Here is a 17529-nt window from a genome sequence, read left to right as displayed (position 1 = left end):
AATCATTGGGAGGCCGAGGCAGTCGGATCACCTGAGGTCAGGAATTTGAGACCAGCCTGGCCAAACATGGTGAAACCCTGTCTCTACTAAAATCAGCCGGGCATGGTAGCTGTAATCCTAGCTACTCGGGAGGCTGAGGCAGGAGAATTGCTTGAACCCAGGAGGCAGAGGTTGCAGAGAGCCGAGATTGTGCCATTGCACTCCAGCCTGGGTGACAAAGCAAGACTCCATCTCAAAAAACAAAACAAAAATCAGCTGGGAAAGGTGGCACGTGCCTGTAGTCCCAGCTACTCAGGAGGCTGAGGCACGAGAATCGCCTGAAGCCGGGAGGTGGAGGTTGCAGTGAGCTGAGATCACACCACTGCACTCCAGCCTAGGCAACAGAATGAGACTCCAATTCAAAAAAATAAATAACTAAATATAAACTTTAAAAATCCGTATTATAGGATGAGCGTGGTGGCTCACGCCTGTAATCCCAGCACTTTGGGAGGCTGAGGCGGTTGGATCACGACGTCAGGAGATCAAGACTATCCTGTCTAACATGGTCTCTACTAAAAATACAAAACATTAGCTGGGGGTGGTGGCGGGCGCCTGTAGTCCCAGCTACTCGGGAGGCTGAGGCAGGAGAATGGCATGAACCCAGGAGGCAGACGTTACAGTGAGCCGAGATTGCACAACCGCACTCCAGCCTGGGCGACAGAGCGAGACTCTGTCTCAAAACAAACAAAACAAACAAAAAAAACCCCATATTATAAATTGTGTTAATATTATAAAAGATAAAGACTAAAGCACTGTTCCAGATTAAAGGACACTAAAGAGACAAAGCAATGTAATGCAATCCATGGTCCATGGTTTTCTTTTGCTATATGGTACACTGTCTGAACAGCTAATGTCCTTTTATAGCAAAAGACAGTCCTTTTCTTTTTTTTTTTTTTTTTTTTTGAGACGGAGTTTTGCTCTGTAGCCCGGGCTGGAGTGCAGTGGCCGGATCTCAGCCCACTGCAAGCTCCGCCTCCCGGGTTCCCGCCATTCTCCTGCCTCAGCCTCCCGAGTAGCTGGGACTACAGGCGCCCGCCACCTCGCCCGGCTAGTTTTTTTTTGTATTTTTAGTAGAAACGGGGTTTCACCGTGTTAGCCAGGATGGTCTCGATCTCCTGACCTCGTGATCCACCTGTCTCGGCCTCCCAAAGTGCTGGGATTACAGGCTTGAGCCACCGCGCCCGGCCAAAGACAGTCCTTTTCACTGGCCAAAAATCTAAATGGGGTCCGTCAATTTGTTGATGAATTATATTAACGTTCATTTCTGGGCCGGGCGTGGTGGCCCCCGCCTGTAATCCTAGCACTTTGGGAGGCCAAGGCGGGAGGACTGCCTGAGCTCAGGAGTTCAAGACCAGTCTGGCAACATGGTGAAACCCAGTCTCTACTAAAATACAAAAAATTAGCTGGGCGTGGCAGCATGCACCTGTAGTCCCCAGCTACTCAGGAGGCTGAGGCAGAATTGTTTGAACCTGGGAGGCAGAGGTTGCAGTGAGCAGAGATGGTGCCACTGCACTCTAGCCCAGGCATCAGTGCGAGCCTCTGTCTCCGAAAAAATAAAATAAAATAAAAAAAGTAAGAGTTCATTTCTGCATGCTGACCATTACACTGTGCTATGTAAGAGAATGTCCTAATTTTTAGGCTTTACCCACTGAAGTATTTAGGGATAAAGAACAGCAATAGCATATCTGCAATTTACTTTCCAATGGCTCAGAATAAAAGAGAGAGGAAGAGAAAAAAAGAATAAGTGTGATAAAATGTTAACATCTGGAGAATCTAGGTGAAATGTATGAGAATTTGTTGTATTATTCTTAAAGCTTTTTGTAAGGCTAAAATAATGTCCTAATTAAAAGTTAAAACAAAAAATGTAACAGACAAAATCCAGCATATTACAACATAAAGGGAACTAGCAGCTGGGTGCAGTGGCTCACGCCTGTAATCCCAGCACTCTGGGAGGCCGAGGCGGGCAGATCATGAGGTCAGGAGATCGAGACCATGGTGAAACCCCATCTCTACTAAAAATGCAAAAAATTAGCCGGGTGTGGTGGCAGGCGCCTGTAGTCCCAGCTACTCGGGAGGCTGTGACAGAAGAATGACATGAACCCAGGAGGCGGAGCTTACAGTGAGCCGAGATTGTGCCACTGCACTCCAGCCTGGGTGACAGAGTGAGACTCTGTCTCAAAAACAAAACAACAACAAAAAAAAAACACACGGTACTAGCTTGGTAATTCCAACTACTTGCTGGTTCCAGCAGCAGCCTCCCTGAGGCGCCACACCTCCCCATGCCCCCACCTCATTCAGGGGACGTGGGGGCTTCCTGTGCTTACAGCAATGACTGTGAGTGCTCTCAAGTGACCACAGATATCTAGGTGGTGGATGCTCAGTACTAACCGGAATCTTAATAAAGTAGTTCACTGTGTAAGCTAGTTACATATTTTAACAAAACTAGGAATACTTGAATAGTATTTCTTACCTGTTTTCTTTCCACAAGTGCATTTGTTAGCTGATGGCAAAGCCCAGCAACTAGATACAATAACAAAATATTGAAAATATAAATATAACCACAAGGGCAAAATATTTTCAATGGAGAATAAAATGTTATTTAGCTTACAAGTGTCTGTTGCATATCGAATGTGCTCCCCATTACAAGTACTGATGAAGAGTTGAACCTGTGAGAATAGCGTTTCAAAGTCAGGAACACTGGGCATAGAAAACTTCACAAACCTAGAATAAGGAGAAAATAATCAAATTACCCTGATAGTTCATGGGATAAAATACAGAAGCAACGTATCCAAGAAATCCATCCTGCCTCCAATACTCTGTAAAATTAAATGAGCAACAGTATTTTTTAGAATTAAGAACTAGGCCAGGACAGTGGCTCATGACTGTAATCCAAGCACTTTCGGAGTCAGAGGCAGGAGGACTACTAAAGGCCAGGAGTTTGAGACCAGTCTGGGCAACATGGTGAGACCCTGTCTCTACTACAAAAAATGAATTAGCCAGGCATGGAAGTGCATACCTGTAGTTGCAGATACTTGGGAGGCTGAGGCTGGAGGATCACTTGTGCCTAGAAGGTTGAGGCTGCAGTCAGCTATGATCATGCCACTGCACTCCAGCCTGAGTGACAGAGCAAGATCCAGTTTCAAAAAGCAAATAAATAAGAACTAGAATCTGTGAGATTTTCCTGACCTGATTATTTTGCACAATCAAGATACAGAACAGACACAAATAAGGGTTAAGAAAAATATGTGGCTGGGCACGGTGGCTCACGCCTGTAATCCCAGCACTTTGGGAGGCCGAGGCGGGTGGATCACGAGGTCAGGAGATCGAGACCAGCCTGGCTAACACGGTGAAACCCCATCTCTACTAAAAATACAAAAAATTAGCCGGGCGTGGTGGTGGGCACCTGTAATCCCAGCTGCTTGGGAGGCTGAGGCAGGAGAATGGCATGAACCTGGGAGGCTGAGCTTCCAGTAAGCCGAGATTGCGCCACTGCACTCTGCAGCCTGGGCAACAGAGCGAGACTCCATCTCAAAAAAAAAAAAAAAAAAAAAACCCAGAAAAAAGAAAAACATGTTTATGCCCAGCACGGTGGCTCACACTTGTAATCCCAGCACTTTGGGAGGCCAAGGCGGGTGGATCACCTGAGGTCAGGAGTTCGAGACCAGCATGACCAACATGGAAAAACCCCGTCACTACTAAAAATACAAAAAATTAGCCGGGCATGGTGGTGCATGCATGCCTGTAATAACAGCTACTCAGGAGGCTGAGGTAGCAGAATCACTTGAATGCGGGAGGTGGAGGTTGCAGTTAGCTGAAATGGTGCCACTGCACTCCAGCCTGTGCAAAAAGAGCAAAACTCCATCTCAAAAAAAAAAAAAAATATATATATATATATATGTTTAATAAGGAACAACTTTCAAGATGAAAAATTCCACTAAATGAAGCCAAATAGGCTGGGCATGGTGGCTCAAGACTGTAATCCTAGCACTTTGGGAGGCCGAGGTGGGCAGATCACAAAGTCAGGAGCTTGAGATCAGCCTAGCCAATGTGGTGAAACCCCATCTCTACTAAAAACACAAAAATTAGCCGGCCGTGGTGGTGCATGCCTGTAGTCCCAGCTACTCAGGAGGCTGAGACAGCAGAATTGCTTGAACCTAGGAGGCGGAGGTTGCAGTGAGCCGAGATCATGCCACTGTACTCCAGCCTGGGAGACAGAGCAAGACTATGTCTCAAAAAAAAAAAAAAAAAAAAAAGGCCGGGCGCGGTGGCTCAAGCCTGTAATCCTAATCCCAGCACTTTGGGAGGCCGAGACGGGCGGATCATGAGGTCAGGAGATCGAGACCATCCTGGCTAACCCCGTGAAACCCCGTCTCTACTAAAAAATATAAAAAACTAGCCAGGAGAGGTGGCGGGCGCCTGCAGTCCCAGCTACTCGGGAGGCTGAGGCAGGAGAATGGCGTAAACCTGGGAGGCGGAGCTTGCAGTGAGCTGAGATCCGGCCACTGCACTCCAGCCTGGGTGACAGAGGGAGACTCCATCTCAAAAAAAAAAAAAAGGCCGGGCGTGGTGGCTCACGCCTGTAATCTCGACGCTTTGGGAGGCCAAGGTGGTTGGATCACAAGGTCAGGAGATTGAGACCATTCTGGCTAACACGGTGAAACCCCGTCTCTGCTAAAAATACAAAAAATTAGCCAGGCATGGTGGCAGGCACCTCTAGTCCCAGCTACTCGGGAGGCTGAGGCAAGAGAATGGCGTGAACCTGGGAGGCAGAGCTTAAGGTGAGTCTAGATCGCGCCAGTGCACTCCAGCCTGGGCGACAGAGCGAGACTCCGTCTCAACAAACAAACAAACAAACAGGGCCGGGCGCGGTGGCTCAAGCCTGTAATCCCAGCACTTTGGGAGGCCGAGGCGGGTGGATCACGAGGTCAGGAGATCGAGACCATCCTGGCGAACATGGTGAAACCCTGTCTCTACTAAAAATACAAAAAAAACTAGCCGGGCGTGGTGGCGGGCGCCTGTAGTCCCAGCTACTCGGAGGCTGAGGCGTGAGAATGGCGTGAACCCGGGAGGCGGAGCTTGCAGTGAGCTGAGGTCGCGCCACTGCACTCCAGCCTGGGTGACAGAGTGAGACTCCGTCTCAAAAAACAAACAAACAAACAAACAAAAAATCAGTTGTTGTAGGTGGGCATAGTGGCTCCTGCCTGTAATCCCAACACTTTGGGAGGCAGAGGCAGGTGGATCACTTGAGGCCAGAAGCTCCAGACCAGCCTGGCCATCCAGTGAAACCCTGTCTTTACTAATATAAAAATTAGTCAGGTGTGGTGGCGCACACTTGTAGTCCCAGCTACTCAGGAGGCTGAGGCATGAGAACTGCTTGAGCCTGGAAGGCAGAGGCTGCAGTGAGCCGAGATTGCACCACTGCACTCCAGCCTGGACGACAAAGGGAGACTCCGTCTCAAAACAAAAAACGAAAAACTGTTGTTGCTTTTCCTGTTTTGAGAACATACTAAGGGGGACCAAGAGTGAGAGCTCTGGGCTGGCTGGAGGTGGGCAGAGGCTTAGGTTAAAGATGCTGCCATCAGCTGTGTGGTCTACTTGGGAATAACACTGACAGAACAACTGATGGGCAGGACAGGAGGAGTGGAGTGGTGAGAAGGAGGACTCAGGTGATCCTTCCCAAGTAACTCGGCAGATGGTGCCATCAACTGCCATAAGAAACACTCCAAGGCGGCGCTGGTGATAGGTTTTAGGAGAGAAATCATGTAAACTAGCACTACTAAGGCAATGGTTGTAAGGAAATTTCAAGTTCTTTTCTTTTTTTTTTTTTTTTTTTTGAGACGGAGTCTCGCTCTGTCGCCCAAGCTGGAGTGCAGTGGCTGGATCTCAGCTCATTGCAAGCTCCGACTCCCGGGTTTAGGCCATTCTCCTGTCTCAGCCTCCTGAGTAGGTGGGACTACAGGCGCCCGCCACCTCGCCCAGCTAGTTTTTTTGTATTTTTTAGTAGAGACAGGGTTTCACCGCGTTAGCCAGCATGGTCTCGATCTCCTGACCTCGTGATCCGCCCGTCTCGGCCTCCCAAAGTGCTAGGATTATAGGCTTGAGCCACAGCGCCCGGCCAGAAATTTCAAGTTCTTTTCTAGAAAAAAAAAGTACTGTTGAAACATAATTTCAAGAAAAATCAGGCCAGACACCGTGGCTCACACTTCTAATCTCAGCACTTTGGGAGGCCAAGGCAGGCAGATTACTTGAGGTCAGGAATTCAAGACCAACCTGGCCAACATGGCAAAATCCGGTCTCTACTAATAATATGAAAGTTAGCTGGGCATACTGGCATGCGCCTATAGTCCCAGCTACTTGGGAGGCCAAGGCAGGAGAATCACTTGAACCCAGGAGGCAGAGGCTGCAGTGAGCAGAGGTCCCGCCACTGCACTGCAGCCTGGGGGACAGAGTGAAACTATGTCTCAAAGGAAAAAAAAAAAAAGCAAGCTGGGTGCAGTGGCTCACGCCTGTAATCCCAGCACTTTGGGAGGCCAAGGTGGGCGGACCATGAGGTCAGGAGTTCAAGACCAGCCTCGTCAACACAGTGAAACCCCCTCCCTACTAAAAATACAAAAATTTGCTGGGTGTGGTGGCATGCACCTGTAGTCCCAGCTACTTGGGAGGCTGAGGTGGGAGAATCGCTTGAACCTGGGAGGCGGAGGTTGCAGTGAGCTGAGACCACGCCACTGCACTCTAGTCTGGATGACAGAGTGAGACCGTCTCAAAAAAAAAAAGAAAAGAAAGAAGAAAAGAAAAACTAAATGGATATTACCTAATCATAATTTCTCCTACATCTTTTGGTTTGTCTACTTCCATCTATACTGCATTATTTGACTTAACAATGTCACCATACATCCGTATTCACACTTTGTAATTATTAGACACATGAGAAACAATTTCACTTGGGGTTCACAATAGGTCAGTGAGGCATTGCAACTGCCAGTTTATAAATAAAAACGTGAAGCTCAGGGCCAGGAGCAGTGGCTCACACCTGTAATCCCAGCATTTTGGGAGGCCTAGGCAGGCAGATCACGAGGTCAGGAGGTCAAGACCATCCTGGCTAACACGGTGAAACCCCGTTTCTACTGAAAATACAAAAAATTAGCCGGGCATAGTAGCGGGCACCTGTAGCCCCAGCTACTCAGCCTGTAGTCACAGCTACTCGAGAGGCTGAGGCAGGAAAATGGCGTGAACCCGGGAGGCGGAGCTTGCAGTGAGCCGAGATTGCGCCACTGTACTCCAGCCTGGGCAACAGAGCTAAGCTCCATCTCAAAAAAAAAAAAATAAAATAAAATAAAAATAAAAAATAAAAATATGAAGCTCTGGGCCCCACAACTCAAAATTGGAAGAATATACAGATTCAAACCAGGGTCCTCAGCCAGAATCTCAGGGTTCTTTCCATACCTTACCTAACACATACAATGGTAAAACACCTCACAGCTTCAAAATGCTTTCATGTCCATTACTCACCTGATATATACATATATGTGAGTTTATGTGTGTATAAAACATGCATGCTGGCCGGGCGCGGTGGCTCAAGCCTGTAATCCCAGCACTTTGGGAGGCCGAGTCGGGCAGATCACGAGGTCAGGAGATCGAGACCATCCTGGCTAACCCGGTGAAACCCCGTCTCTACTAAAAAATACAAAAAAAAAAAAACTAGCCAGGCGAGGTGGCGGGCGCCTGCTAGTCCCAGCTACTTGGGAGGCTGAGGCAGGAGAATGGCGTAAACCCGGGAGGCGGAGCTTGCAGTGAGCTGAGATCCGGCCACTGCACTCTAGCCTGGGCGACAGAGCGAGACTCCGTCTCAAAAAACAAAAACAAAAACAAAAACAAAAACAAAAAAAAACATGCATGCTGTCTGTTCTTTTTTGAGATAGGGTCTTGATGTCACTCAGGCTGAAATGCACTAGTGCAAGCATAGCTCACTGTAGCCTTGACCTCCCAGCCTCAAGCAATCCTCCCACTTCAGCCTCCTGGGTAGCTGGGACCACAGGCATGCGCCACCACACCCGGCTTTTGTTTGGGGGGCAAGGGGGACAAGGTCTTGCTCTGTCACCCAGGCAGAAGTGCAGTGGCACGAGCAAAGCTCACTGCAGCTTCAATCTCCTGGACTCAAGTGATCCTCCCACCTCAGCCTCCTGAGTAGCCAGGACCACGGGTGTACTCCACCACGCCTGCCTAATTTTTGTACTTTTTGTAAAGACAGGGTTTCGCCATGTTTCCCAGGCTAGTCTCGAACTCCTGAGCTCAGGCAATCTGCCCACCTCAGCCTCCCAAAGTCCTGGGATTACAGGCATAAGCCACCATACCTGGCCACTTTTTTTTCCATAGAGATGGGGTCTTGCTATGTTGCCCAGGCTGGTCTCAGAGACTCCCAAAGTGCTAGGATTACAGGTGTGAGCCACTGTGCCCAGCATCTGCTCTTTTATATAAATAAGAAAATACAGACAGTAGAAATCCTTACCAGCACTGTCCAATAGAACTATCTGCAGTGGTGGAAATGTTATAGATCTGTGCTAAGACAAGGACATGTGACCACATGTGGTTACTGGGTACTTGAAACATGGCAAGTGCACTCGAATCTTTAATTTTAATTTAAATAGCTGCATATGGCTAGTGGCCACCATATTGCAGAGCATAACTCTAGATCCTTCCATTCTGACAAAGATTCTTCTCTAAACTCTGCTCCAGACACAAACCTTTGTCTCAGGAATCCCAGTGTAAGTGAAGCCAGACTCTCACTTTAAGTCAATTTCTTCTCAGTTTATTTATATCATTTCAAATGTCATGACAACCACAATATCCCAATTTATAATACTATAACATCAAGAGAATTACTGTCAAGTACACAGTTACAAAGAACCCCAATTAAAATAAGGTCTATTTAATTTGGTCTTAAATAGCTTAAATTTGTTTGAAGGGAATTCTAAGCAATGTTGCTTTGGACCTTTCATACTTTTTCTTTTTTTGAGACAAGGTCTCACTATGTCATGCAGGCTGGAGTGCGATGGCTTAACTGTAGCTTACTGAAGCCTTGAACTTCTGGGCTCAAGCGATCCTCCCACCTCAGCATCTTGAGAAGCTAGGCAAGTACACTACACCCAGTGGTACAGGCATGTACCACTACACCCAGCTAACTTTTTTATTCTTTGCAGAGATAGGGCCTTGTTATGTTGCCTAGGCTGGTCTCAAACTCCTGGCCTCAAATGATCCTCCCATCTTGGCCTCTCAAAATGTTGGGATTGTAGGCATGAGCAACTGTGCCCAGCCGATATTTTCATTCAATGTATTCTGCCATGCCCTGTGGCAGTACTCTTCCGAATTTCTTTTTAATTTAGAAAATGTGGACAATCCTATGGATTACATGAATAAAAGTACTCAGATAAATGCAAACTATAGTCCCCACAATTCAGATGGACATTTTTTAAAACAAATTTTCAGAATTTGTATAAACATAAAGGTTTTCTTTTTTTTTTTTTTTTGAGACAGTCTCACTCTGTCACCTAGGCTGGAGTGCAGTGGCACGATCTCAGCGCACTGCAACCTCTACCTCCTAGGTTCAAGCAATTCTCCTGTTTCAGCCTCCTGAGTAGCTGGAATTACAGGCACCCACCACCATGCCCAGCTAATTTTTATATTTTTAGTAGAGACAGGGTTTCACTCTATTGGTCAGGCTGGTCTCAAACTCCTGATCTCAGGTGATCCACCCGCCTCGGCCTCCCAAAGTGCTGGGATCATAGGCATGAGCCACTGTGCCCGGACACATGCACTCCAGCCTGGGTGACAGAGCAAGGCTCCGTCTCAAAAAAAAAGATAAAATTGAACAAAATATAACAAGCAATGATTAGTTGGAATGATTAAACTGTAACTGCTATAATTTTCAGTTTTGCAAAAGAGCTCAATGTTGTTTACAATAGTTTACTTTCTATACCAAAAATAAATAAATAAATAAAAATAAAGCCAGGGCCAGGCGCGGTGGCTCACACCTGTAATCCCAGCACTTTGGGAGGCTGAGGCGGGCAGATCACAAGGTCAGGAGATGGAGACCATCCTGGCTAACACGGTGAAATCCCGTCTCTACTAAAAATACAAAAAATTAGCCGGGCGTGGTGGCGGGCGCCTGTAATCCCAGCTATTCGGGAGGCTGAGGCAGGAGAATAGTGAGAACCCAGGAGGCGGAGCTTGCAGTGAGCTGAGATTGCGCCACTAAGACTGAGACTCCGTCTTGAATAAATAAATAAATAAAAATAAAGCCAGAAAGTGCAGAATGTTCGGTTTTAACAAGCACAAAACTATAAAAGAAGATGCCCCTTACAAAACAGCAAGGACGCCCAAGGAGTGTTCTTGTACATCCAGAGCCCCGAGCACAGTGTCCAGATGGGATAAGTTCTTCGCAAGGAGTTCCCCACTCTTGTTGATCAGTTCACAAAGCTGTGTCATTTGCCCTGGAAAACAGAAACAACACTATTGCATTTTAGCTACAGCACTAACTAAACTAATGGAACTCTAACCACAACTTTGTGCTTCAGAGCCTGAAGTGCCCAAAAAGGATTCTTACATCTCCTTCATTTCAGATGAGGATCCTGAAGGACTGGAGGGGTGAATCAACCTATCCATGGTCTCAAAATGAGTTAGAGATTACCTGGACCTCCCACTTCTCTCTGACTCTGAATGTTTCACCTTTTTCTCTATTCTCTTTTCCAGTCTCCCAAGCCGAAATGCAAATGTTACTATTAACAGCTCTCTGCATCCAAATGATTTAATTTTTCTTCCTAGGTCTCTCAGCTCCATTTCTTTCTCTCTCCCCTCTCTGCCCTAATTCAGATCCTCATCATTTTTTCTCTGGATTACATCATAAATCTTTTTTTTTTTCTTTTTTTTGAGACGGAGTCTCACTCTGTCGCCCAAGCTGGAGTGTAGTGGCGCAATCTCGGCTCACTGCAACCTCCGCCTCCGAGTTCAAGCGATTCTCCTGCCTCAGCCTCCCAAGTAGCTGGGATTATAGGCGCCTGCCACCGCACCTGGCTAATTTTTCGTATTTTTACTAGAGACGGGGTTTCACCTTCTTGGCCAGGCTGGTCTTGAACTCCTGACCTTGTGATCCACCCACCTCGGCCTCCCAAAGTGCTGGGATTACAGGCGTGAGCCACCGCGCCCAGCCTACATCATAAATCTTCTAAATGGTCTGCCTACTGTGATCTTTCTCTCCTCCAACCCACACTCCATATTAGTACTGTCAGTTCTAAACTGTGCATTCAGTCAAGTTACTCCAATGACTTTAAGAAGTGCAAACATCTCAGACTGGACTAAGGCCCTTCAGTAACTGGTCCCTGCTATCTTTCCAGCCTTATCTCCTCCTACTTCCCCTCACACACCTACTCTCTGATTACAGCAAGCTCAGAAAATCAACATTCTATCTTCTCTCCTCTTTATGCTTCTACACATGGCTGTTTTCTGTCCTTCTCCCCCACATCCTCTGCCATGAACTGAGCCTCATCCAGCATTCAACAATCAACTTGCGGCATCTCTGGACCCTCATCTCAGCTCCCTTCCTCATGGCTAAGCTGGGTATCTGCCCTCTCTGCCTCGCATGGGACTGTGGTGGTTAGGTAATTCAGTAAACTCAGGTGGAGGGACTGTCCCTCTCTCCAGCTCTAGAATACAACACTTGCTTAGCAGCTCATCAAGCAGCTACTTGTTGAATTAATCTCCTAATTGATCTATTTTTCCCCTATACTGCAATAGTATGTTTGTTTTGTCTTGTTTTTTGAGACAGGGTCTCGTTCTGTCGCCCAGGCTGCAGTGCAGTGGTGTGATCACAGCTCAAAGCAGCCTCCACGTCCTGGGTTCAAGCAATCCTCCCACCTTAGCCTCCTGAGTAGCTGGAACTACAGGTGTACGTCACCATGTCCATCTTATTTTTTAAGTTTTTTGTAGAGACAGGAGTCTCGCTATGTTGCCCAGGCTGGTCTCTAACTCCTGGGCCCAAGTAATCCTCCCACCTTGGCCTCCCAAAGTGCTGGGATTAGAGGCGTAAGCCACCATGCCCAGCCTGCAATGCTACACTTTAACAACTAAGGTACAGAATCTATTAATAATTAGGCCTCAGCCGGGTGCTGTGGCTCACACCTATAATACTAGCACTTTGGGAGGATAAGGTGGACAAATCTCGAGGTCAGGAGTTCAAGACCAGGCTGGCCAACATGGAGAAATCATCTCTACTAAAAATACAAAAATTAGCTGGGTGTGATGGCACACACCTGTAATCCCAGTTACTAGGGAGACTGAGGTGGGAGAATCCTTGAACCTGGGAGACGGAGGCTGCAGTAAGCTGAGATTGCACCACTGCACTCCAGCCTGGGCAACAAAGCAAGACTCCGTCTCGGGGGGAAAAAAAAATTAGGCCTAAATTGGTACCTCGAAGTAGACCCATCAATTTTGACAATTACTCTCATGAAGATATGATGGTCACACTCTAGCTGTCTTTCTGGTAACAGCAGGGATACATTTAAGACCATGGGCATTAACCTCAAGTTTCCAACTTCTCTATTTCTGCAGAGCAACTGCATAATCTTTTCCTTACTAAAAGAATACAGCATAGTATAAAGTTTAAAATACAAGTGACTATAGCTAGGTACTTTTGATAATTTAACACTTTTCAATTTGATACGTTTTACTGAAAGCAAAGGAAACATATTACACACATGCATTACAAAACAAAAATAAAACAGCTGTGATCTTATTAGGTATCACCTCTTGAGATCACACAGATTTAACTGGGAAATACCAACTCATCTTCATTGTATTACAGATCTCACTGATAAGTATGAAGTAACTTCTTCTAGTTGAATAATTTGCCTTTTAACCCATTACTCTAAATATATTAACAATAATTTGTAGCACCCAGAAATAAGCACTGCAATCCATTAGTTCTCTACTAGTTAACAATCAGTGCCAAGTTGAGACTGAAATAAAAGCTGGGTCACTGTAGAATCATTAGATAATTAATTAGTGCAGGGCCAAGGGCAGAGTCAAAAAAAAGCTTAAGTGTCACAGAGTGCATCTGAAATCAGTCCAACCAGAGATGTGGGCAATAAAATTCTTTTATTTATTTCTTTATTTTGAGACAGAGTCTCACTCTGTCTCCCAGGCTGGAGTGCAGTGGCGCGATCTTGGCTCACTGCAAGCTCAGCCTCCCGGGTTCACACCATTCTCCTGCCTCAGACTCCCGAATAGGTGGGACTACAGGCTCCCGCCACCACGCCCGGCTAATTTTTTGGTAGAGATGGGGTTTCACAATGTTGGCCTGGCTGGTCTCCAACTCCCGACCTCAGGTGATCTGCCCGCCTTGGTCTCCCAAAGTGCTGGAAATACATGAGTGAGCTTGGTCTCCCAAAGTGCTGGAATTACATAAGTGAGCCACCACACCCGCCTGGCCTGAAACTCAAAGATTTCCTATGCAGTGAGTGTGAGGCACAGCAGCCAACAGCAATGAAAGTTACCATATTTATCTCTGTCTAGCAAACTGTTCCTATAGCATCCTATAACCTGATGCCCACAACAGCCCTAGTTCTGTTTTATAATTAAGAAAATTGGCCCAGGGAAATTAAGTGGCTCACACAAGAAGTGACCGAGACAGGATTTCAACCTGAAGTTTCTAACTACACTACACCCCAGGAAGGAGAACACTAGGTATTTGTGGCATAAATTAAACCAGTGGTTCCTTTATTCATGGAAAAAGCAAGCCTGTGCCTTCCCTGTGAACCTAATTTCTATTAATAAAAAGGAAAAAGAGAAAGAACTCACTATTAAATGCAGCTCCATATCAGATCATTTGTCTTACACCAGTGAGGTAAAAGCACCCCTCCATTTTTACAATGGAGATACAAAAGACTCAGAGATTAAAGGTGACTTGTCCAAGGTCATGCAGCTCCTAGACCTTTACAATTAATGACGGTAACAATAATTTGCAGCTGCTTTTATTGCACCCCTTATGACAGTCACTGTTCCAAGTGCTTTTACATGGCTTCTCTCATTGAATCTTCACAACTTTATATAAACTAGGGACCTATTTTGCGGACGAAGAAACTGAAGCACGGGATAGTTAAAGGGGCCGGGCCTTCACAGCCAGCATCTAATTATTCTAATTTCGGGTCCAGAATTTGGTACATTAATATGCAATGAATGAACCAAACAACGTGGAAAGTGAGAGCAAAATCATCACAATTCTACCCCTAAAAATGGAGTCCTGGCTGGGCGCAGTGGCTCACACCTGTAATCCCAGCACTTTGGGAGGCCGAGGCGGGCGGATCACGAGGTCAGGAGATCAAGACCATCCTGGCTAACACGGTGAAACCCCGTCTCTACTAAAAACTACAAAAATCTAGCCGGGCGAGGTGGCGGGCGCCTGTAGTCCCAGCTACTCGGGAGGCTGAGGCAGGAGAATGGCGTGAACCCGGGAGGCGGAGCTTGCAGTGAGCTGAGATCCGGCCACTGCACTCCAGCCTGGACGACAGAGCCAGACTCCGTCTCCAAAAAAAAAAAAAAAAAAAAATTAGCCGGGCGTGGTGTCGGGCACCTGTAGTCCCAGTTACTCGGGAGGCTGAGGCAGGAGAATGGCGTGAACCCGGGAGGCAGACCTTGCAGTGAGCCGAGATCGCGCCACTGCACTCCAGCCCTGGCTACAGAACAAGACTCCGTCTCGGGGCGGGAGAGTGGGGGGTCACCATCTCTACAAAAAAATACAAAAAAAAAAAGCCGCGTGGGCTGGCCGCGGTGGCTCACGCCTGTAATCCTAGCACTTTGGAAGGCCGAGGCCAGTGGATCACCTGAGGTCAGGAGTTGGAGACCAGCCAGGCCAACATGGTGAAACCCTGTCTCTACTAAAAATACAAAAATTAGCCGGGCGTGGTGGCAGGCGCCTGTAATCCCAGCTACTCGGGAGGCTGAGACAGGACAATCGCTTGAACCCAGGAGGCGGAGATTGAGGTGAGCCGAGATCGCACCACTGCGCTCCAGCCTGGGAGACAGTGAGACTCCGTCTTAAAAAAAAAAAAAAAAAAAAAAAAATAGCCGTGTGAGCTGGCAGGCGCCTGTAATCTCAGCTACTCGGGAGGCTGAGACAGGAGAATCGCTTGAACCCGGGAGGCGGTGGTTGAGGTGAGCCGAGATCGTGCCACTGCACTCCAGCCTGGGAGACAGAGTGAGACTGCGTCTCAAAAAACAAACAAACAAACAAAAAAAACAGCTGTGTGAGCTGGTGGGCGCCTATAATCTCAACTACTCGGGAGACTGAGACAGGAGAATCGCTTGAACCCGGGAGGCTGAGGTTGCAGTGAGCCGAGATCGCGTCACTGCACTCCAGCCTCGGCGACAGAGCGAGACTGTCTCAAAAAAGAAAGAAAGAAAGAAAAAGAAATGGAGAGCTACGAGCGAGAGCTTCCGCAGCATTCTGTAGGACCAAAATAGGCGCACGGGTTCCCGAGCGTGCGCCGCCTGGCAGCGGAGCTGGCCGAGGCAAGCCGCAGAGACGAGGCACCCAGAACCGACTCGCCTCCCGCCCGCTCCCGGCGGCCTAGTCAGCAGGCGGCGGAGCTGCGGCGAAGCTGACATGGCGGTGCGCCAATCACCGAAGGCAAGAGAGACAGAAGGGACCAATAGTCGCCCGAGATGTCGCCTGGCGGAAGTCACGCCCCCAAACTGTCAAGCAAAGCACCCGGTGGAAGGGGCCCAGGCCGGGGGGAGGGGGCTCCCGGCGGCCCGAGGGAGGGGAGCCCGGCCGGCGAGGACAGCGGAGCACGAGAGGGCTGCCTACACTTGGCCGCGCTCGATCCTGCCCTTATCTAAACGCCGCAACCCTTAGCCCGGCCCCAGAGAATAGGCTCAGGACTAAAAGGGCTGTCCCAGCCATCCGTGCTGGCGCCTGGGGATGCAGGCCCGTCGCCTGGGGATGCAGGCCCGTCCCCGGTACCCGCCCATGCCCAGCCCGGCGACCTAGGGCCTCACCTTGAGCCGAGAGCTGCCGGACACTGTTCACGAACTGCTCCAGGGCAGACGCCATGTTTTCCCCCGGGCGGCCCGAGCGCCGAAGGCACCACGCGCGGGAAAAGGCTGCCGCTCTGGGAGGAGGGGCCGCGGCAAGCCACCTGAGGGCCTCGCGAGCGGCGACGTCACTTCCGCTGGTTCAAGCACCGCGAGAATCTACCTAGCTGCCAACCCGTTACTGTTTCCATGGAAACAGCCTCACTCGCCGTAGCCGGAAGTTAGCGTTCCATAGTCCCCGGCGTCTTCTTTCAGTGCACTTGTGAAATCCCTCCGCACGTTAAATGGGGATAGTGGGCAAAGGAAGGAACGAAACTCATAATTAAGCAAGTATTCTCTGGTTCTGGATTTTGCTAGAGAGGCCCTGCGGCTTTCCACCTGGACAGATACTTCAATGAAGCACGACTTAGTTGCTACGTCTCCCATGAGATTTTCCGCGTGATATTAGACTCTGGAGCCAAGCAGCCTGGGTTCAACTGCCTTTTCTACCACTTAGTAGCTGTGTGACTTTGAGCAAGTCACTTGACCGTGGTGAGCATTGTTTTCCCCATCTGTAAAATCTCAATGTCCTTAACTACATAAAACACTCAGGACAGCGCATAGCACATAGGGAGAACTATAGTTATTCATTCAAGATGTACGTTGACGTAAAAAAGTAACACCACACACAAAAAGAAAGTGAATTGATTTTCCCCATCTGGGATTGATGTCTCCCTCCTCCACTTGTCCCCTAAAGCACTTCGTTCTTCTCATGTTGCACTTCTACTGTGTTGTAGAAATGTGTCTCTATAGTCCATGTCATAACTGTAAACCAAAAATAAAAGTCTAAGCCCCCAACTGACTGGTGGACCCTATCCTAAGCCAAGGACATTCCAGTTTATCCTGAAAAACTAGTTCAGGCCATGATGGGAAGTGGTAGTCAGACATGCCTCACAAACATCAACACAGAGACCTTAAGACTGGTAGACTCAAGACCGGTAAGAAATACTTACAATCTATTCTATCTGAATCCTGCTACCTGGAAGCCTCATCTGCATGATAAAACCTTGGTCTCCACAACCCCTTATAATCGTAACCAGCTATTCCTTTCTATTTACTTCCAGGTCCTTAGATAATAACTCTTTCAACCAATTACCAATGAAAAAATCTTTAAGTCTACCTATAAGGTGGAAGCCCCCCAACTGCCCCGAGTTGGCCCATCTTTCCGGACCTAACCAATGTACATCTTACATGTATTGATTGATGACTCATGTCTCCCTAAAATGTATAAAACCAAACTGTACCTGACCACCTTGGGCACATGTCCTGAGGAGCTCCTGAGGCCGTGTCATCATCTCATCCTTCACCTTGGCAATATAAACTTTCTCAATTGATTGAGACTGGTCTCAGGTACTTTTGGTTTACAGA

The 17529-nt window shown here is 47.9% G+C and overlaps 1 protein-coding gene across 8 annotated transcripts in view; it reads right to left on the bottom strand.

Moving 5' to 3' along the window:
• COPS3 (COP9 signalosome subunit 3) overlaps nucleotides 1-16258 on the bottom strand; it is a 38338-nt gene extending 22080 nt beyond the window's left edge. For 3 of the 8 annotated variants that reach the window (XM_025361955.1, XM_025361958.1, XM_025361954.1), the window contains exons 1-4: nucleotides 16087-16252; nucleotides 10397-10526; nucleotides 2648-2760; nucleotides 2510-2559 (exon numbers count right to left, since the gene is read on the bottom strand). In XM_025361955.1, coding sequence (XP_025217740.1) covers nucleotides 2510-2559; nucleotides 2648-2760; nucleotides 10397-10526; nucleotides 16087-16141 — 348 coding nt within the window. In that variant the 5' untranslated portion in view covers nucleotides 16142-16252. Of the gene's footprint in view, nucleotides 1-2509; nucleotides 2560-2647; nucleotides 2761-10396; nucleotides 10546-15510; nucleotides 15712-16086 lie in introns of those variants that run through there. The other 5 variants (XM_025361962.1, XM_025361957.1, XM_025361960.1 and 2 more) reach the window with 5 other exon arrangements.
• Between the last annotated feature and the right edge of the window lie 1271 nt (nucleotides 16259-17529).

Source organism: Theropithecus gelada, chromosome 16 (assembly GCF_003255815.1).
Source record: "Theropithecus gelada isolate Dixy chromosome 16, Tgel_1.0, whole genome shotgun sequence".
Taxonomy (NCBI): domain Eukaryota; kingdom Metazoa; phylum Chordata; class Mammalia; order Primates; family Cercopithecidae; genus Theropithecus; species Theropithecus gelada.
This window is presented reverse-complemented; position numbering and strand designations above follow the sequence as displayed.